At 43.2% G+C, this 21,180-nt stretch overlaps 2 protein-coding genes across 4 annotated transcripts in view; one reads left to right on the top strand and one right to left on the bottom strand.

Moving 5' to 3' along the window:
• Positions 1-994, bottom strand: part of LOC125689156 (solute carrier family 4 member 1 adaptor protein) — a 16,181-nt gene extending 15,187 nt beyond the window's left edge. The window contains exon 1 of one of the 2 annotated variants that reach the window (XM_048936017.1): positions 395-994. In XM_048936017.1, coding sequence (XP_048791974.1) covers positions 395-922 — 528 coding nt within the window. In that variant the 5' untranslated portion in view covers positions 923-994. The remainder of the gene's footprint in view (positions 1-394) is intronic. The other variant, XM_048936016.1, reaches the window with a different exon arrangement.
• The window catches only part of SUPT7L (SPT7 like, STAGA complex subunit gamma), a 21,941-nt gene extending 761 nt beyond the window's left edge, over positions 1-21,180 (top strand). The window contains exons 1-5 of one of the 2 annotated variants that reach the window (XM_048936023.1): positions 939-1,042; positions 1,353-1,982; positions 9,241-9,565; positions 11,516-11,753; positions 16,418-21,180. In XM_048936023.1, coding sequence (XP_048791980.1) covers positions 1,570-1,982; positions 9,241-9,565; positions 11,516-11,753; positions 16,418-16,680 — 1,239 coding nt within the window. In that variant the 5' untranslated portion in view covers positions 939-1,042; positions 1,353-1,569 and the 3' untranslated portion in view covers positions 16,681-21,180. Of the gene's footprint in view, positions 1-938; positions 1,043-1,352; positions 1,983-9,240; positions 9,566-11,515; positions 11,754-16,417 lie in introns of those variants that run through there. The other variant, XM_048936022.1, reaches the window with a different exon arrangement.

The raw sequence follows: 21,180 nt of genomic DNA, 5'->3' as shown, positions 1-21,180 counted from the left end.
CCATAATGGAAGCATTTGAGGAACAAGCAGCTAAGTCCTCTGACCCCTACTAATACAAGCTCTCTTTTTGGGCACAAGGAATCACAAAATGGTTTGGGATGGAAGGACCTCAAAGCCTGCTCATTTCCAACCCTCAGCCATGGGCAGGGCTGCTCCCACCATCACAGGTTGCACAGGGTCTCATCCAACCTGGCCTTGACACCTCCAGGGATGGGGCACCCACAGCTCCTCTGGGCAGCCTGCTCAAATTGATACAAGTGCAGCTGAACCACCCCCCCATCTCAGAAGCGTTTCCTAGTCGCTCCAGGCCCCTGAGTGGGCACAGCCACCTGAACTGCCGCGTGTGACCGGGGGAAGCTGCCGTGCAATCTCTGATTCCCCTCTCCCGGCCCACCTGCAGGAGGAAGAGGCGGGAGCTGCCGCCGAAGCGCAGTCCGTGGCCCACCCGCACACGGCAGTAGGTGCGCGGCGGCACCCGCGCCTTGTTGAGGAAGGTGCCGTGCGTGCTGCCCAGGTCGTACACGTAGAAGCCAGCATCGGCGTCGGGGCCGTCGGCGGAGCGGCCGCGGTACTGCAGCACGGCGTGGTGCCTCGACACCGACGGGTGCTCCAGGGCCAGCGCGCAGCCGGGCAGCCTCCCCACCAGGAACCAGCTGCCGCCCTCCAGCCGCACCGAGCCCAGCAGCACGCCGCCCTTCAGCACCTCCAGCCCATAGCCGGCATCGGCGGGCGGCCGGCCGCCCCACGGCGGCTCCTCGTAGCGCGGCGCCGGCACGGAGGCGACCGGGCGGGGCGGCACGGGGCCGGGCGAGGGGCCAGGACTGGGCGCGGGGCCGGGCTCGGCGTTCTGCGGAACGGGCAGCGGGCGGCTCGGCCGCTTGAACTCGGCGGGCTCGGTCTCCGTTTCCATGGCCTCCGCCATCTTGTCTCGTCCGTCCCCAAATAGGGTCCTCCGGGCACGAGCGCCTCCGGGGCTGTGGTACCGGGCGGAGGGAAGGGCGCGGTTCTGCCGTTCGCACCGTCGCCTCGGCCACGGCTGGGGGTAGCGCGAGGGACGAGACCGGTGGGGGTGGGCGGGAGGATAACGGGGAAGGGTGGTGGCGGCGGCCGTCGGAGCTCCGTGCGGGAGCGCGGCTGCTGCGGGGTGCCGCGTTTGGCGGCGGACCGAAGCCGAGTTCCGGTAGGGCGGGGGGGAGCGCGGTACGGCGGGGCCGAGCTTGCGGCCTTCCCCTCCGCCGAGTTTCCCGGCACCAGTCAGAGCCCGAATCTCTGTGCGGAGCTGGGGCGCAGCGCCGTTCTGCTTAAAGTCGTTCCCTCTTCTCTGCTGCTTTGCTTTCTTCTTTCCCCCTTAGGAGAAGCAGCTGTGCGATCTGTTGCACGGACATTGCATCCTGATGCTGTCTTGAAAGCTGGGTTTCTCACGGTGACTTCAGAAGAGTTTTCTTGCCGTCGGTTATTTGCTCTATTCCGAGGCTGGCACCAGTCTGTTGCTGCCCAAAGCTGAGAGTTTCTCCCCACAGCTCGTGTTTGGGAGCCTTCCCGGTGCCGTGAGGACGATCCTGTGTCACAATGCTGCGCTACTGGGGCGAGATCCCGGTGCCATCCAACCAGGCCAACCGCAGCTCTTTTGACCTGCTGCAGCGGGAGTTCCGCACGGTGGAGGTGCAGGACCCTCCTTTGCACCAGCCATCAGCCAACAAACCGCGGCCCACCACCATGCTGGATGTCCCCTCCGAGCCCTGCAGCCTCACCATCCACACCATTCAGCTCATCCAGCACAACCGGCGGCTGCGCAGCCTCATCGCCATGGCCCAGGCACAAAACCAGCAGCAAGCGGAGGGCATCAAGACAGAAGACAACGAACCTTTGCCCTCTCGTCCGGCCTCGCCGCCTCTCCCCGATGACCTGCTTCCTCTGGACAGCAAGCCCCCCAAAATGCCATTCCAGCTGAGGCACAGTGACCCAGAGAGTGATTTCTACAGGTGTGTGGTATTTCCTTGGCTTCTTTCAAGTTGGAAATTAGGAAAAATTTCTTCTCAGAAGGATCAGTGAAGTGTTGGAACGAGGCTGCCTAGGGAGGTGGTAGAGTCATTGCCATCCTTGGAGGTGTTGAAGAAATGTGCGGATGTGGCAGTGGGAGACATGGCTCATGGGCATGGTAATGTTGGGTTGGTGGTTGGACTGGCTGACCACAGAGGACTTTCCAACCTTAATGATTCTACGAATCCTGTCTGCAGGACAGCTGAGTGTTCTTAAATATATATGTTGTTTTGTCAGTTCCCTGAAGCTGATGAATTGTACGTAAAGAATAAAATAGGCCTAGGAACAGAAAGATTGAGATGCACGCAACATACAGTTTGTTTAAAACAAATGTGTCTTTGCTTTCTGTCTATAAAATGCAGATGTGTAGTGCTGATTTCTGTCTCGTTAGCACTCAGCTTAATGGTTGTTTTGCCATCTTCAATGGTATTTTGATAAATCTAGTTATTGAATGCAAAGTCTTTTATGTTTAGGTCACTTACAATTAGACTGTCTGTATTCTGACAATTCAGAAGATACACAACTGGGTGTTGGCCCTTTAGGTTCTGAGAATATGCTTTGTTAATTAGTAACTTGTAAGATTTCAGTGCCCAAGGATGAATGGTGTTGCCATCTCATCCTACTGTCAGTGTTTGTAGCCTGGTCAGAGATGGCAGTGAGTGCTAGTGAAGGTAGTTCCTGTCTCTCCAATGCTGGTTCCACCAGCCAAGGACTTGAGGAAATAGAAAGGAAGGTTGCATTGCTCCTTTGCAACTGATCTTTGTTTACACAATATTGCCACCTCCTCCTTGCCAACCCTCTGATGAACACTACATTCACACAGAGATGCTCCATTTTTTGCAGGATCTCATGGTACCTCTTAGACCGTGCATTTAAATTCACAGGTTAATCCTCACTGTTCTTAAGGCTGCTCTAATAAATGAGATATAGGAGAAAACAATATCTCATTTATTTTCAAATGTGGAAAACTTACATCCATGAAATATAGTTGGTTAAACGTGTCAGATCTTTTATGGCCTGGATTTTTTTATTGAAAGATGTTCCTTTTGGTAACATTGTCTCTCTGCATAGTGGAGCAAGACTTTAGTGCTGTTTTTGGAGGAACATTATGTCCTGGTTTCAGTTGGGATAACAATTTGAATATTTCAAACTTGAATTCCTGTAGTGGAATTCCTGAGTGGATTGCCATCTGGTCCTGGTGATTTGCAACTGTTGATGTTACAGTTCTTGGAATACACAATAGGGGATTAACGCTTGATTTTGGCTGGTATAGAAACAGAAGGTAACCCTAAATTATCACCTTCATCCTTCTGGGATGAAATAAAGTGATTTGCCTGAAGGGATGAAGGGATATCCCATGTGTATAAGCTTGAGCCCTGTGCCTCCTGCTCCTTATTGCATTACGGTTTGTAGAGCTGAAGTAGCCTTGTGTACCTTGCAGTCTTCTGTGCTGACCTTTCTAATACCTTTCGCTGTAACTTTTAAATTTTCAGTGGCCCTAACCATGGTCTGGGGGCCGCTTTGCCCTTTTATTGTCCCTTGGGAGTCTCTGAGGTGCTGGTAAACAAATGTTATTTAACAGTCAACCACATGGGGGAGTTTAAGGACTAGATTGCAATAAGTAGATGGGCGGTTTGGAAATGGAGCACTTTGTGGCCGACTGATTTAGTGTGAGCCGTGGTACAGAGTAGAATTTAACTGTATGCCTGCTAAACCAAACACGTTTCTGCTTTTCCAGGAGGCAAGCTTTTGGTTTGCTGTTGCATATTTGCTGTTTTAAGCAAACGACCTACAAGATTTGTCACTGCTTGTTTTTAGTGGGTAAAACAATCAAGGGAGGGACCGTTCTTCTTTTTGCCAAAACATGATATTGCTTGGTTTTATGATGCCTTTTGTGTGTCATTGCCAGAGCTACAGTGTTAGACTAAATGCATATTTTAGTTTCGTTTTCTTTAGTAGTAACTTTGGTCTCAGAAGTAGTGTGTAGGTATGTTTGTCCATAGGAAGAAAGGAAGAGTGGCCAGCCTGAATTAGACCACAAGTTTCTTTAATATAGCCGTGTTCTCTTCTGTTTCCCCGTTATTCATTTTTTCCTTTGAGCTCACAGCCTTGTCTTTTATTTCAACAATGTTAACCTCTTGGTTGATTTTTTTTTTTTTCTTTTTTTTGTAGCACCTTCTGCCCCACACCATACCTGTAATCCCTGTTTCCACATCCCTTTTGTGGTGAGGAGGAGGCAGAACCTGATTTACTGCTACTTTTCAGTTTTCTGGCCTTTTCAACCCCTTCCAGAAGTCTGTGCCAGCAAGAAATTTAATTAGGACTCTGTTCCTTTTCTGCATTTTTTTTAGGCTGTGGATAAATATGTGGAAAAAAATATTTGACTCTGGCACAGATCCTTGAGGAATGCCCTTAGCTTTCCAATGTAGATCTCTTATATACTTGCTTGTCAATGGCTTTGGAGGGCTGTGGAAGGCTTGTGAAGCAGGTTTTCCACTTACAGGAGCTGTCTGGAGTCTTTCTGAAGGTATCATATTTACCCATCTGTCCTCTATCTCTGTTCTTCTCATTTCTGTGAATTTTCCTGATGTACCAGAATAGTACAGGCTTACCAGCCTGTAGTTTTTCATACTTTTTTTTTCCCCCTGAATACATTGAAAGAGTATTTTCACACTTCCTACCTTCTGGTTCTCATGGGCCGTGGCACCTTAAAGCAAGAGGTGATTCACCACAGCTATTCAGATGTTTCATCCCTGAATTCCTGTAGTATTCCTGGGTGGATTGCCATCTGGTCCTGGTGATTTGCAACTGTTGATGGAATACACGAATACACCGTTCTTGGAATACATGATAGGAGATTAACATTTGATTTTGGCTGGTATAGAAGCAGATGGTAAATTCAAAGCATAGTTGATGAGGAATAAGTAAGGAACTGTAAACTTACAACTGCCGTTTCAACAGGAGATTCTTACCATAATATGGCTCTTAGCTCTTCCTTCCTCTCTGTTCAGCTTCCCTCTATTAATACGGATCCATTGTCGAAAGAAGCCTAACTTACTAATTATACTGCTCTCCAGAGGATTCTGTGTGTGTGTGTGTGTGTGTGTGTACATGGTTGCTTTCTTAACAGATTTCTCTGTCGTTCTCTCATTTGTGTTCCTGACCACATCACGTTTGCGCTTTGTATTGAACTGAGAATTGAACTGGGAGCTCGCAATGGGATGAGAGCTCATGGCAGAAGGTCTAATAGTTAAATGTTTGTACAGAAGTAGGGAAGTGCATGTTGGTGGGATAGCAGGGTTAGCGTTGAGGGGGATTTGGAGTAGTAGAAATCAGAGCAGGCAGAACATGCTTAGCCTGTTGGATAAAGCACTTCAGTTCCACCTCCTAAACTTCATGGCATTCTGCATTGTCCCACTGGGACCCAACTTATTTTCCAAATGTTAGCTATTACCTGTTGCCATTATCTACTGAACAGTTTCTGTATATACCTGGGCATCCTCCTGCAGGCAAAGCAGAGCTATTTGAAAATAGGCTTACTCAGGATGAGGCAGAAAGAAGTCCTTTCCCAAAAGGAAGCTTATTTTTCATTTTGAATTGGTGTTTTTGTTCACCAATACGCTCTGATTAGTATAATCTCTTTTTTCCCCCCCAATGTTGTCCTTTATTTTATTGTGTTGGGAAAAATGGCTTGATGCACCTAATTTGGTAGAAATTCAACTCAATGATGAAATGTTTCCTAAAACTAATGTGTTCATAAGAAAACAATCCCTCCCTCCATCTGCCACTAGCTTATGCTCTCCTATGTGGGAGAAGAGCACTTCAGTCCATTACCGCAGGTGAGTAAACCTCAGCTGTTGATGTCTGTACTGACTCAGCCCAAACACTTTCCCCGAGGTGGCACAGCAAATGGACCATAAGCTCTCCTTTCCTTTCAGAAAAAAAGTCTTTACAGGAGAGGAGCTGGGCTGAATGGACTGTGGTGCCTTTGGGGGCTGGCCGTGTGTCATGTTAACTGGCTGAGGAAACGAGCCTGTTGTGAGTTCTGAAACCTTATGAATAATGAAAATGAGCCCAATTGGTGTAAACTGGTCATTTTTTCTCGTGTGTTGGTGTAAAGTTCTGCATGTTGCACATGGGTTGGTAACAGTAGAAGAGGGCTCAGCTTTTGGACCTGATGAATTTGTTGTATCTTGGCAGCTTGATTTCTGTCTGGAACGTCATCTGGTGTTAGTGACCCATGGAAATGGTCATGGAAATTTGGGAATACGAAACTGAAGAGTGAGAAGGTGGCCAGTGTTTGTGATAAGTTTCATACTGTATCCCCCATAGGGATGATCACCTCCAAGTCATAGGCCTACCTGCTGGTCTTGTTAATCTCTAGGCTTGGTTTCAGGTGGCAGCTAGATGAAGAGCCTTTTGGTAAAGCAGCAAGTACTGCAGAGAATGGCATTCTGCATAGTAGTATTTGGGGAGCTGCTCGTGGAGCTGTTGGGCATCTGGATGAGATCTGAGACCAGTGCACTTTACCTGTGATGACTGGAGGAAAGAAGTTTGCTGGGAAGACTTGGCATTAGCTGTTCTCAACTTAAATGTGTCTGTATGCCCATTTCTGTTTATTTTTCATCTTATTAGATGGTACCTGGAAGTTAAAGGAGATGAAGAAAAAAGATATTGTTGTTTTCTGTTAATGTCTATAGCAATGTTTTTTTTTTCTTCTGTCTAATCAGGTTTTTAATCATCTTCCCTTTATTGTTTGCCATGGAAAACAGGAAATCAAAGGAAGGAAAAATAAGAAAAACAAAACAAAATTGATTGACCTTAGCAAGAACAAGAAGTGGGGAGCTGGATTTGAGTACAGAACCTGAAATTTCTTTTCTCTCTGTCTTTAATTGATTAGACTTCAAGTTGATTATATCCCTTTCAGCACAGTGACCTAGCTGCATTTTAATGCTGGCAATTAGTTTCTTCTCCTCTAGGAATTTAAAAGAGGTATGACATTCTGTGCTGCTTCCTGAACAGTGATATGCATTCCTGTATGCATATTCACTTCAGAATTGGCTGAATATTCTGCTTGGGCTGCCACATTCTGTGTCTAGTGCTTAAGTTTGCCCATAATGCTTTGTATGACTGACAAACCATCAGTAGCAGCTATTTGCTTCTGTATTAATTGTAAACTAGTGTTTAATGTTTTTGGTACCAGTTTTGGTACCGTTTTGGTACCAGATTTTGGTACCAAAATCCCTTCCTCGGCACACATTTTGATGGCTGCTTTCCGGTTGTTTTTCTTTCTTTCTTCCCCCTCCCATTCTGCCTCCCTCACCCCCTTTTTCCCCTTTTTTTTTTTTCTTTGTTGTTGTTGTTGTTGTAACCTCCTTTTCCCAGCACTGTATGAGTTGCACAGCTCTTTGTAAGCTGCAGAAATCTGTCCCTGAGAGATGGAGGGCATAGTTAGGGAGATGTAAAAACAGCACAGATGACACTTGGTTTAGAAGGGTACTGATGAGCTTTTAATTCATTTTGTCAGAGCGCCGGCTGTTTTCTTTCCTTAGTACTCACATAATTGAGTAGGAAACTGGGATGTGAGTCATTTTCCAGCAATTAATGACTGGGATGAATCCATGACCTGAGATCCACATGCTGTTCTTAATATCCACTTAGTAATATCGTCACCTGCAGCTCTTAATATAGTGTGCTTGCCACCCCTCTGCCTCTTTACTTGAATAAGCAGAAAGTGTTGAGCTGAGCTGGTTCTTTAAAATGAACCACTGGGCTTTGGTTCTCATAGCTCTGAGCTTAACCTCCCATTGTCAGTTCTCTGTGATGTTATCTTTTTCTACTGCTATGTTTCAGTATGGGTCAGTTCTGAGGATCAGCAGGAGCTGTGGCTCTGTGACCCAGTGTCTCAGTGAGAATGAAAGATTCTCAATGGCTTGTTGGAGAAGCAGAATAGTGAGAATTTTACCAAGACTACTGCTGCCTTCTATGTAAATCATTGGTGTTGTTTAATCAGGTCTTGTTACTGGAGAGGTTGTGTGCAAATAGTGTATGGAGAGTGAGACAAAGTCTCAGAGTGGGCTGAATGAGATGTTGGAAGAAATTGATCAGAAACAAATGAAGGGTGAAATTGCTAGCTTTCTTCAGCCATTGATTCCGAATGGAGTGGAAGAAAGTAAATAAACACCGTACTTAGCAAAAGGATACTTGATTTTTGACATCAGCAGCTGAGGATTGTTATGGGCGAATAAATGGCGTATGTTTAATTGTGAGTTTAGAAATATGATAGAAGTGTGTTTACATTTCTTGTTAAAGCTTCTCCTAGCTCATCTTCTTTGTTTCCTACATGGAATATCTGTTTGTTATCACACTGTGTTGAAAATTTGGTTGCTTGACTGTAACTGAATGATTTGGGAAGTGCTCATGTCAGTTGTCCTGTCTCCTCTGTCCTACACTGTCACGTATTCCTGCTTAGCAGAACAGAGAAAAGAGGTCTCAGGCCCAAGGCCAAGGAATGCTGCTTTCAGGGCAGAAGCTCTGCAGGCTTCCTGGGAGGCTTTGTATTTGCTTGCTGTGTCACAAGTTGGGATACCTAGTTCTCTGTCACGCTCTGTGATTATTGGGAGTAAGGATATGGAAGTGGTCTTTCTGGCTACAGTGTAGCTTTATGAGATGTTCCCATTTCTGACGTTTTATGTGTGTCTTGTGCATTATAAATTCAAATCTTGTCTATCCCAGAAGCCTTTGTATCTGACTATTAGGCCTATGACATCAGAGATAATAAGGAAAAGAAATGTAATTAACTGAGAGGGGAAATGATTTGCATTTGTTATTTAAAATGCCTTTTTTTTGTTGTTTGTGTCAAGTACCCGTTTAATTCACATCTCTAGGAGAAAAGCTCTTTGGTGGGAAGGGAGTTGCTTAAGGATTCAGAAGATTTGCATCCCACACTTATGAATCACCCAAGGATTCTTATGGCATTAAAAGTGAAAATGGGACTCAGTAGCACTGATTTTGTGGGAAAGGGAAGGAAAGTTGATAAACCTGTGCTAGATGTATTCTTATGTAATGGAGAAACTGTGGTGAGCTCCAAACGACTTGCTTTCCCTCTGTAGATCATGTTCATATTGAAGATATGTTTTGAACTGATAAATCATCTGAGTTTTTGCAGATGTGCTCTTTTTCTCCCTTCTGCTTTTTTAGAGGAAAAGGGGAGCCTGTGACTGAGCTGAGTTGGTCCTCCTGTCGGCAGCTTCTCTACCAGTCAATGGCCACTATCCTGGCTCACACGGGCTTTGACTGCGCCAACGAGAGTGTCCTGGAGACCCTGACAGACATAGCCCACGAGTACTGCTTGAAGTTCACCAAACTGCTACGCTTTGCTGTGGATCGAGAAGCCCGGCTGGGGCACACCCCTTTCCCAGACGTCATGGAGCAGGTCTTTCATGAAGTGGGCATTGGCAGCGTGCTCTCACTGCAGAAGTTCTGGCAGCACCGCATCAAGGATTATCACAGCTATATGCTTCAGGTGAGAGGAGCAGTGGTGTGAGTGGGCTGCACGGCTCAATTGTTTGTTCCCTTAACAGTATGGAGGTTTTCCAATTAGAAAACCTCATGGTATGGAGAGGAGTCACAAAGGAAAGGGGAAATAGGCTTTTTTGGCGGAGATGACTTATTTGTGTCCCTGCAGAGGCTAAGAGTGCTGTGTTGATAATCTGGGTTTAAGGGGAGGCCCCCAGCCCTGTGTGATGACCCAAAGTCAAAGTAAAGTCAGTAATGACAGATTAACTGAACTTTTTGCTTTAAAGGGATGCTTGGCTGCTTACCGGTTCATAAATAAAGGGAGCAAATGAGCAAAAATTACTTAGCTGTACAATGGCTTGTTTTGGCATTAGCAAGGGGTGGCTTGCTTAAGCAATTAGAGTATAAGACTAATACTGTACTGATATGAGTTATTTAACAAGATTATCTATAGGGAACTGTATTTCTGTGGTGAAAGGAGAGGAATTGTTAAATCTCCTGGGAATGAGAGGTGCCATGTAAATGTAGGTTGTATGAATAAGGGCATAGTTTTTCTTGGTCCATATATTCTGTGGAATTGAATGTGTGTTTTATTTGAGTGACAGGAGAGCTTAAGGAATGCAAGAGTTGATGCGGGAACTTTATTCAAACTCATCAAAAACTGAGATTTGAATCAAGGAGGTGGCCCGTGACCAAAGGCAAAACCTACTACAAATCATCTTTCTCTTCCTCATTGTCATGCTGTTTGAGAGTGCTAGTTGACTCACCTTGGAGCAGCTGCTTGTGCTTCTTCCTATCCCATGGTTGTCACCTTGTGTATTACAGAGGTAGCATAAATCAGAAACTCCTATAACTACATGTAGTATGTAAATTGTGATGGACTCTGGCTTGTGCATAAAAATAGCATCATCAAGATTTGTCCTCATTAAAAGTGTTTTTGTTCCAAAGGACTGATTGCATGATTGCATTAGTTAAGAGATACTCTTGTGTTGTTGGGCGTTTATTTATTTATTTATTTATTTATTGTCCTCCCTGGTTTGAAGGGCTGTGAAGCTGCTTGTAGTGAATGTTTGCATCCTGATGCCTAGATGTTGTTTCTTTCTGGAATTCAGGTTTTCTGTAGCTGATGTAATTCATCCCGCAGCCAGTTGTTGTCTTTCTTATTGTGGTTTTAATATAGGCTAAGGTCCACGCTAACCCTGTGTTTAGAAACTTGTCTAGAAGGGGGAAATAAGCTCTGATGTTATTTTTCTTTCTTCTTGTTTAAAAAGGCTTTGGGCTTTTCCTGAACACAGTTGACTGAACATTGGGATCCAAGTGGTACAAACCAGTACTTGTTACAAGCAGACTAAATCTGGAAGTCTTAATTTAATTGCTTACAGTTTTAACACTTCTAGAAGCAAGGAGATTGTTCCAAATCCCATTCCTGCATTTCAATGGTCTGGAGAAAAATGGTTTTTGTTGTTTTTTTTTTTTTTGCTATGAATCTCATTGAGGGTAACCAGGCTTTGCTAGTGATGACTATAGAACCTAATGAATTTCTGATCTTGTTTTTTAATGCTGGAGTAAGTTTTAGTACTGATAGACAGAAAAACCTTAGAGGTACAACCGAAGAATAAAACTGAGGTACTTCTGTCTTGATTTTTTCCTTTGCTTAAATTTCTGGGCCTCATAGTTGCTGTCTGTGAAATAAATCTGCTCGTGTATATCAAGCAGATGTGTTAAGGAATTAAGCCTTCTTTTAAAGTTCCTTGATAAGGGTAGAAGGTTTCCTTAAAGGGGGAAAGGATCTTTTTTTTTTTTTCCTGTAGTTGACGACTCTGTACTTGTTCAGCCACATCGGACAATAATACTCAAGTGGAAAGCACACTGCAATGTAACTGTCATCAAAGTCTCTGAAATCACTGTGACCTTTCCTGTCTCTCTTTTTTTTTCTATCTTCCCTGATCTTTGACAGGTTAGCAAGCAGCTCTCTGAAGAGTATGAGAAGATTGTTAACCCTGAAAAGGCAGCAGAAGACACAAAGCCTGTGAAGATTAAGGAGGAGCCTGTTAGTGATATCACTTTCCCCATAAGTGAGGAGCTGGAAGGAGATCTTGCTTCTGGTGACCAGTCTTTGCCTGTTGGAGTTCTCGGAGCTCAAAGTGAGAGATTCTCTGCAAATTTGGAAGTAGAAGCTTCCCCACAGACTTCAGGTAGTTGCTTGTTGTTACTACTACAAACAGTCCCTCAGCTGTTCCGTGTGATCAGGTAGTGACAGGACAAGAGGGAACAGTTTCAAACAAAAAAAAGGGGAAATTTAGATAAGATGTTAGGAGGAAATTCTTCATTAAGAGGATGGTGAGGTACTGGAACAAATTGCCTATGGGTGCTCCATTCCTGGTGGTGGTTAAGGCTGGCTTGGATGGGTCTTTGAGTAACCTGATCTAATGGAATGTGCCCTGTCCGTGGCAGGGAGTTTGGAACTAGATGATCTTTGACGTTGCTTCCAAGCCAAATCATTTCCCCTGAAGAGCACAAAATGGTCTGTTTATATGATGCTTATTTTTAGGGGATGGTCATTCTTGGCTTTGCTACTAGTAGCTGTGAGCACTGGAGTCTTTCTCCCAGTCTGATGTAAGGAAGACAGAAATAACCAGAGTTTTATTCTTACTCCTACTCAGGAGGAAAAGGAGTGCAGGTGGGGTCTTCTTTGTTTCTTTGTTTTAGTTTGGTTTTGTACTTTTTTTTCTGAGTAGTCTGGAATTCTTGTCCAGAGTTTCGTGTTACTGAGATATTGAAGGCTATGTTCCTTGTGACTGGAGTAAAGTCAGGACTCTGTGTAGGCACTGAATGAGTTTGGAAAATACTAACGATTCTTGTGCAGACTTCTGTATTTGGAAGACATCCTGGTAGTCACAGCCATTGCTTTATGAAAGTTTATCATTGATTTAAGTGAACTGTACTTGTGGGAGTCTCTTGTCCTCTTGCAAGTTCCCTGAAAGCCTGCTGTAGTTAGCTGCCACCATGGAAAGTGAAACAATGAGTGGAGTTGTTATGGAGTCTGTCCTCTGTTTCTCAAAGTCATCCCTGTGTGTTGGCATTGAAGCATGCTGGTGGCCGACACTAAACAGTCTGCTGCTGCTGTACTGTTTCTGTGTCTATATAGGCCAATTTTATTCTCTGCACCTTCTGATAGCACTGAGTTTTACAGAAAGTGAAGTCAACGTTCTTTCCTCAAAAAACAAACGGTGTTTTTTTTGGTGTTTTTTTAATTTTTTTGGTAGAACCTTCTGAGCTTTACCAGTCTTTGCAATAATAAATGTTTCCCTTAAAAATCTGGTTTAAAAGCAATGAAATATTAACCTTAACATATGTATTATGTATCGAGGGCAGAGTGTACCTCTCAGTTCCTTAGCTTTTTTAAAAAAATAGCATATTCTGTTGAATTAAAAAAAAAAAAACCAACAAAAAACAAACAGGAGCAACAACACAGAACGTACACAGATCCATCTGATGTGTTTCTAAAAGCTTACATTGTTTTCCATTATACTTCTGAGATGTGAAGCACTCACGTTCTTGCAGAAGAAAGAATAGCAGGTTCTTCTGGCCCATCTGGGGTTGCAAGTGATTCATCTGAAAAGTTTGGTATAGCATCTACCACTTGAGACTCAGAGGTTAGCATGCTAGCTGTATATTAAATGTCTTTTGCCTCTCTGATACCGAATTGATGTTTTCTAATTAAGAATACAAGTGCTCTGTTCCTCTCTGAAAATCCCTCTTCACTTCACAAGGGTCTTTGGAAGTCTCACTGCTGTTAAGAAGTCCCAGTCTAGAGATGGGCAGGCTTGAGAGTGTAATATCACCAGATGTGAGAGAAAGCTGCTGCAATTAGGACACCATCAGCTCAAATATGCAAGTGTGAGACCTGTAGAGAGGGCAGCAGTGCAACGGTGTCGGATGGCAGAATGTCCTTTCAGCCTTCTCTGTTCTGCATGTGTTTTTGCTTATGCCAGAGGTTACAGCTGTGGGCTAGCTGCTTAATTTCAGTGCAGCTGGAGAAATAGAGGCCAAATTGGAGATCTTGTTCCTCCACCCAGACAGACAAATGAGGATTAGCTCATTTGTAAAGTACTTGGAAGCTGAAGTGCTTTGAAGATGAAATGTGCAGTGTCACCGCTTAAGTACTGTTAGTCCTTGGTGACACTCTTGATGACAGATAGTAGAGCTGAAAGGAATAAGGTTGAGCAATTGATGAAAGAAAGAAACAATAAGTTTAGTGAGCACCTTTGATTATAGTGCAGGCTGGAGCTGCAACTCTGTGGAAGTAACAGCATTTTAATGATGTGTCCACTGTTGTTGAGAGGAATACATTCACTTGTGGTTAACAGAAAAATAACTTTTCAATAAGGCGGCTGGACATCAGCAAGCACTTCAGCTCTGGCTCGCTGTCTGGCTACTGAACTGATGCAGGTTGTGTTTTCTGCCCTTGTCACCTAAGCCCTGGTATGGGCTGCATGGCTATTGAAAAGATTCCCAATCCATACATAAGAGAAAGTTCACACTACAAACAAGTTGGAAGACTTGTTCTTGATGTAACTAGTTGGTAGTGAGGGAATATTGATAGGCATATTTTAGTAACAGAGAATAGTAATGGTACATACGAGAGGTTTGGTTGTGATTTAAACAGTTGCAAAGCTTAATAAAGCCTAGTTTCTTAGTTTGTGTTACTATCCGCATGAATTTAACCCCTCAAAAGAGGGATCAGATGTAAAGTGAGAGAAGATTTTAGGCTTTGGTAAGATTTGGGCTCATTATGTGCATGTCAGCAAGGGGCCCAATTAGTATGTTTTTAATAGGATTTTTGTCTCTCTTAAAACTTTAAATAAGAAGATATAATGCAATCTATAATTACTACTCTTGGGGACAAAGCATTTGCTGTTTTTAAGAAGCATGGTTTCATAAGCTTAGAAAATCCTCAGTCTGCTCACAGTTTGCACACTAGTCCAAATGAAAAACAAAACAAACAGCAACATGTTACACTAGCATGGATTGGCCTATCTTCCTCTGCAGGATGAATTAAAAATGGGAAGATTCCTCTTGAGTGTCTGTCTGGCCACCCGTGTGATAAGAAGTCATTCATTGTTGCTGTCAAGTTACGTTCAAACAGGTTTTGGAGGAATTAAACATTTATGGCCTATGTTTTGAACCATACTGATGGCTTAGAAGGGGGTGGATTTATTACTTGTAAATGCCCTCCCTCAGATCTGTTACTCCTGTTAGAAGTTAGGAGAAAAGGGAGCATGCAAATGACACAGCACAAAGATTTGCTTTGGATCACTAATCCAACTTTCACAAGCATCCTGAAGATGTTTGTGGTCCAAGATTTGAAGAGTTATTACTAATTTTTTTTTTTAATTATTTTTACATTTACTATTAGGAAGCCCCACATCCATTCTGAGTTAAATAGTGCAAATCTGAGCAAGCTTGAAATACTGTAGCCTTACCATGACTAAACTATGTTACAATGGTGTTGATAAGGCTATATGCATGAAGAGTGCAGTGAGGGAGCAGGGAAGAGCAGGTTGAGTGTTAGGAAAAGTTAATTCTCTGAAAGTGTGGTCAGGCACTGCAATGGGCTGGGAGGTGGTGGAGTCACTGTCCCTGGAGGTGTTCAAGAAATGTTTAGGTGCTGTACTGAGGGACGTGGCTTAGTGGGGAGATACTGGTGATAGGTGGATGGTTGGAGTGGATGATCTTGGAGATCTTTTTCAACCATGGTGATTCTATGATTCTATGGTAGGAATCCAAGGAAGATCCTCCAAGTTAATTTAGATAAAATATTCAATGATTTTTTTCTGTGTTTTAATGGAATTGTTTTAATCAGCCATTTAAAAAAAATCCATATGATTCCCTGGACTGTTTAACTTCCTTCTTTGTAAAATGACCTGGGGCTCACCATGTGTCTGTTTCCAGTCTCCAGCCTCCTTGCACAGATTTCCCCTATCTGAGAACAGCCGGGGTTTACCTTGACAGAATGGGAGGCAGTGAAAAGCAGTGCTTCCTATCAGCAGCTCCAGAGCCACAGCAGGACACACGGCTTTCACCCCTCTTGGTCCCTGGGTTGATGGCCGTCCCTGGCTGAAGCCATGTAGGCCTGGCTGCTGCTTGCAAGGTGGGGCCTGCACTGATTCTGATAACTGAATACAGGGCATGAGAAAACTGCACAAGGCTGTGTCAGGGGAGGTTCAGACTGGATATTAGGGTAATTGTTTTTACCATGAGAGTGGTCACATACTGGAACACACTTCCAAAAGAGGTGGCTGATGCTCAGTGCCTGTCAGTGTTCAGGGGTTGTTTGGATAATGTCCTCATTAATATACTTTAACTTTTAGCTAGCCGTGAAGAGGTCAAGTGGTTGGATCAGATGATCTTTAAAGGTCCCTTACAGCCATTCTGTTCCATTCTAAGTCCTACTTGTACAGTGTATAGTCTGTGTGCTGTTGGCATACTCACTGCTGCTGAGGCACTCCTTCCTTGTTATTTCTAAGTTGTTATTTCTTGTGAAAGAAGCCACACAGAGAATAGCATTGTATTTGCTCTGAAAGCATAGCATCATATTTTTTAGAGCTGGAATTACTGGGCTATTAAAAAAAAAACCAACAAGCAGATTTTTTTTTTTATTTACTGTTTCACAAAAAAAAAAAAAGCTGACAGATTTTAATTTATTCTTTCACACTGGTTGATGGTTATTCTCCAGATAATTTCAGCTGTAGGTTTGCTTTTACTTCTTCACTGGTGCCACTGTGCCTTGCATCGGCTTTCTGTTTGTAGTTTATTTTTTCACTTGGTTGTTAATGTATGCTTTTTCTTTCTCCAGGGGCTGAGGTAAATGCTTCCCCACTCTGGAACTTGGCACAGGTGAAAATGGAGCCACAGGAAAATGAGGAGGCCAATGTACATGGCCATGGAGTCCTAGGCAGTGATGTCTTTGAGGAGCCTATGTCAGGCATGAGCGAAGCTGGGATAGCACAGAGTCCCAATGGTTCTGAGAGCAGCTATGGTTCTCATTCTGCTGACAGTCTGATGGGATCCTCACCTGTCTTCAACCAGCGCTGCAAGAAAAAGATGAAGAAGATGTGAAGAGAGGGGGCCTTTTTATTTAGTTCTGGTGGACTTGAAACAAAGCAAGAGAGTTCTATGATGGCTGTGATGTATAAATGGGGCTGGCCCTGATGTATGAGGAGGCTTGCATGAAATTGTTATGAGAGATTTGATGTGTAGTGCACTTCATCTCCCCTCATAGCTGGCTTCTGTGCTCCATCCTGACTCATGAGACTGAAGATAACTGGATGCATTTGATGGTGTCATGGCTTGCTTTGGCAGACTAATGAGGAAGTTACAAGCGGCAAACAGCCGTGAGGAGATTTGTTAAGTCACAGAATCATTGAATAATTTGGGTTGGAGCTTTCTAGTCCAGCCAAGGCAAATAGAACAGGTTTTCCAGGGCCTTGTCTCATTGAGTTTTGAATATCTGCAAGAATGGTGAGTGAAAAAAGATGGTGAATGCTCTCTTGGCAACATTTGCCAGCATTTGACTACCCTCATAGGAAAAAGATTATTCTTACATCCGCTGGAATTTTCATGTTTCAACTTGTGTTCATTGTTTCATTTTCTATCACTGTTCATCTCTGAGTTCAGTCTGACTTTGTCTTCTCTAATCTGCATGTTAAGTGGTTGTAGACAATGAGATCTCTCCTTAGCTTTTTCCTCTTCTTATATCTGTAAAAACCAAGCTCCCTCAGCCTCTCCTTGCCTTGTGCTACAGTCCCCTAACCATCTCAGTGACTTTCCAACAAAATTGCTGCAGTGCCCTTATTGTAATAGGAACCGTGTAAGTGGATAACATCCTCCAGATAAGGTCTCACAAATACAATATAGAGAGAAATAATAATTTCAACATTCTGGCCACACAACTGCCAACTGTTGCAGGCAGCAAGACAGTCTCAAGTTGAGTAATTTTACCGGGGGAGAGCCTTCACTGATGGTGATGATCTAGCAAAGATGCTGGAGTGTGGCCTTACGGTGCCATCAGCTAGCTCCTTTGGTGCCTTCAGATCCATCTTGTCTGTTTACATGGACTTGAGAACGTCTAGCTGGCTGAAGTTCCTGCTAATTCATTCTTCCTTTGCTCTACATAATACCTTGTCCCCTTGCACTCTTCTAGTAGACCCAGGGGGGCAGACCTAAATAGTGAAAATGTATACTTGTGTTGAGTACATCAGTCTCAAATTGCAGCCTTTGTTTCCAGGTTGTCGAACAGCAAACCTGCATTTTCTTCAACCTTTCTTTTGCTTCCGTTGCACGTAGAAAAGCCCTTCTTTGCATTTCTGTGTGTTTCAACTCCAGCTGAACTTTGCCTTCCCTAATTCTCTCCCTTCATGCTTGGACTGTGTTTTTATATCCCTCCTGGCCAGCCCATTCTCATTCCCATTTCTGTGTACATTTCTGTGTACATTTCTGTGTACATTTCTGTGTACATTTCTGTGTACATTTCTGTGTACATTTCTGTGTACATTTCTGTGTACATTTCTGTGTACATTTCTGTGTACATTTCTGTGTACATTTCTGTGTACATTTCTGTGTACATTTCTGTGTACTCTGTCAGTGCAGACTTTTCCTTCACTCCTACTGGATTGAGTGTAGCCACTTCAGGCCAGTTGCTATCTTGACAACTTAGTCTGAAGCAGAATCTGTTTTACTGCTTGCTTTTATGGCTCAGCTGACTGATGACAATTTTTGTTCTGCACAGTCCTCAGTTGATCAACTCGGTCTTTATCTTGATTCAGTGAGTATCTCTCTCAAAAGAAGCTAGCATGAACACGAATCAAGAATGAACAGTCACTTAAACTGGTTTTATACCTGTAACCCACTGGGATGTTTGAGGGAGATTTATCAGACCTCCCATTTGTCCTTAGTATTGCAAGTTTATCTTTTGAAAGGATGAGCTCCAGGCATAGTATTTTTTTTCCTGTTTCCTTATAACATGCCTAGTCTTAGTTCTTTTTTCCAAACTGTATTTCTCTTCCATTTTGCAGAAGTGGAAGCCAAACGTTAAATTCCTCTATGTCTAATAAGAATGTGTAGCTACAGGCTTTTATGGACATTGGAGTTAAAATTGCCCATTGCAGTTTTAAGGGTTCCTCCTGGGAGGTAAATTCTAGCTTTTTGAAGTCTAGTCAGTAGTTGAACAGAGGACCAGTGTATTAGGAAATCTTTATTTTGATTCCCTCTGAGTCACCATTAGGAAAACTGCAAGGCCCCTGTTTTCTCAACTGTAAAAAAAAAGAATAATAGTATTTGCTACTTAGAAGTCTGTGAGATTTAGTTACTATTTAAAAAGGTACTTTGTTCCTTTAGAGAGTTTTGTTAGAGCTGTGAGCTTTTCTTCCATTGGAGTATGACTGTTGCTGGCTGGAATATGCTTCTGTGCGCACCGAAATGTTAGTGACCTACATTATACTTGTTTTAAACAAAGCAGCTTATTATAAACAAGTATAGGACAGCTGTGCTATTTGACTGCCGTAGTACAAGGAAAGCATTTTAGATGGTGTCCTCTGACTGAACTTTAGACTTCTGCAACTGAATTTGTTGCTCAGGGCCCTATTTGCTGCTGAAAGCAAACAGTCATTTTTAGGTCAACATGGGTCTGACCTAGAAGTAGAAGTCTAAAGGAGGTCAGAAGAGTGTTGTTTTAGAAGTATTTATTTTTCCACTATGCGCCAATAAAGTGAATTGAACTTGATTACCTCAGCTAAAGGCATCCACTCCATCAATATTAGTGAAGCAATCTGAATTCAGCCTTTCCTGTCTTCCTGCTAGGCAGATATTTTTCGTCGTCTTCTACACATTCAGTAGTGCTTATCATTGAAATTGTAGTACCGGTCTAAAAGCAGAATGCTCATCTTACTTCAAACAGCACAGATCCAGGGTTCTCCACAGCACGCAGGATGTGCTAGACCAGGGTCCTGAGGTTCAGCCTGGTTTGGCTCTTGGGTCTGTCCTTAATACCGCATTAGAACAACTGTACATGAAGCATTCGCCAAACTGTTGTGAAATATTTTTGAATTTAGGACACATAAACAAAGTCCTTTGCACCATTTTCAGGAGCTAGAGGACAGAGTGGCTGCTGTCAGCATGGCTTGCTCATTTGCAAGATCTCAGAGGGGCTAAAAATCTGCTGCTCTCCATGGCTTTAGTTAAACCGTTTAAGCCTCAGTCTTAAGTGCTTTCTTTATATTGCTCAAGTACAGATGCTCTGTCTTACTTTTAATCGTGCTTTCGTATTTCATATCCCCTTTCCACACTCACTTCGCCCTGTTATACACATGCTACAAGCCAAACCTGAGCCCTCTATTGATTCAGCTGTGTTGTTGCAGTATAAGGGAGATGTGTTATTGATTCTCTTTGGGAAGCTTGTTTATGCAGGGATTAGAAATGCATCAGCATGGTTTGTACATGTAAAAAGTGATGGCAGAGTTAAATCTGTACCTCCTGTTTCCCATTATGCTGTGTTGCTTTTGACTTTTGTGCACTGGATGTTTTCTTTTGTGCATATGGAAGCTTTACCTTGTAGGTGAGCCTTTCCCTTCTGAACGTTTGCAGGCTTGGAATTTACAGCGCTGTACATCATGCATGAAATGGTGAAATTTCAAATCTAGCACACCAGCCCAGATACAGACAGTGTGCTCTTCTGACGAATGAAATAAGATTTTACTAGGTGTGAGGAGCTAGTGAGAAGTTCATTGACCATGTAATCCCCAAATTTTAAGCTACACTGAGATTACACAATGGCTTGGAATGAAGCTCTGCTCTCGCAGTTGGTTTTTTTTCTGGTCCCTGGTAAAGTGCTCTGCTGGCCTATCTGCCTCAGAAGTTTACTATTTTGTTCATTCTTTCATCTTTATCCCTTTCCTAAGGTGAATGAATGGAAAATTGGAATATGGAGGGTTTAATGCATCCATGTCCAGTAGCACTGATGTCCTTAGAGATTTATTTTGCCACGAATTACTAGGCTTTTGAGGTATTTTGCATGGGAATGATAGAGGATTGCAGGTGAGAGAGTGCTGGGCATGATATTTGTTTCCCTTTTTATTCCTTTGAGAAGTTTTATCTGGCGTCCAACAAAGTTCACTGTCAATGTGAAAAGTTTAGCATAGGTCAGACCATGCTACCTAGTGATTTAATTCCGAGACTATTCATGCTAATTTGAATATGCATAACGCTGTACAGAAAAAGAGATGTTCCCTGCTTAGAAATTTACAACTGAAAAAGAAAATAGGAAAATAAGATTAGATGGGGTAGGTGAGGCCAATCTGATTATATGCTGAATTCTGACACTAATGCTTATGTTATGTGTGAAAGATATTTTACTTAAGATGTTTTTGTACGTGCATGGGAGTGAAATACATGACTTTGTTTGTGTTTATATGGAACAAAATTGCTCAGAAATATTTCAGGCTTTTTTGCTTGTTTGTTTTTGTTTTGTTTTTCTCCCCTGCTCTCCTGGAGAGAGTATCTTTGCAATTTCTAAGGAAACAAAAACACTTCTCCAGAAATAAAAATTCTTGAGGTTTTATCTGA

This window comes from Lagopus muta, chromosome 2 (assembly GCF_023343835.1).
Source record: "Lagopus muta isolate bLagMut1 chromosome 2, bLagMut1 primary, whole genome shotgun sequence".
In the NCBI taxonomy this organism is placed as follows: Eukaryota; Metazoa; Chordata; class Aves; order Galliformes; family Phasianidae; genus Lagopus; species Lagopus muta.
The sequence above is the reverse complement of the archived record's forward strand: the minus strand, read 5'-3'. Positions and strand labels throughout refer to the sequence as shown.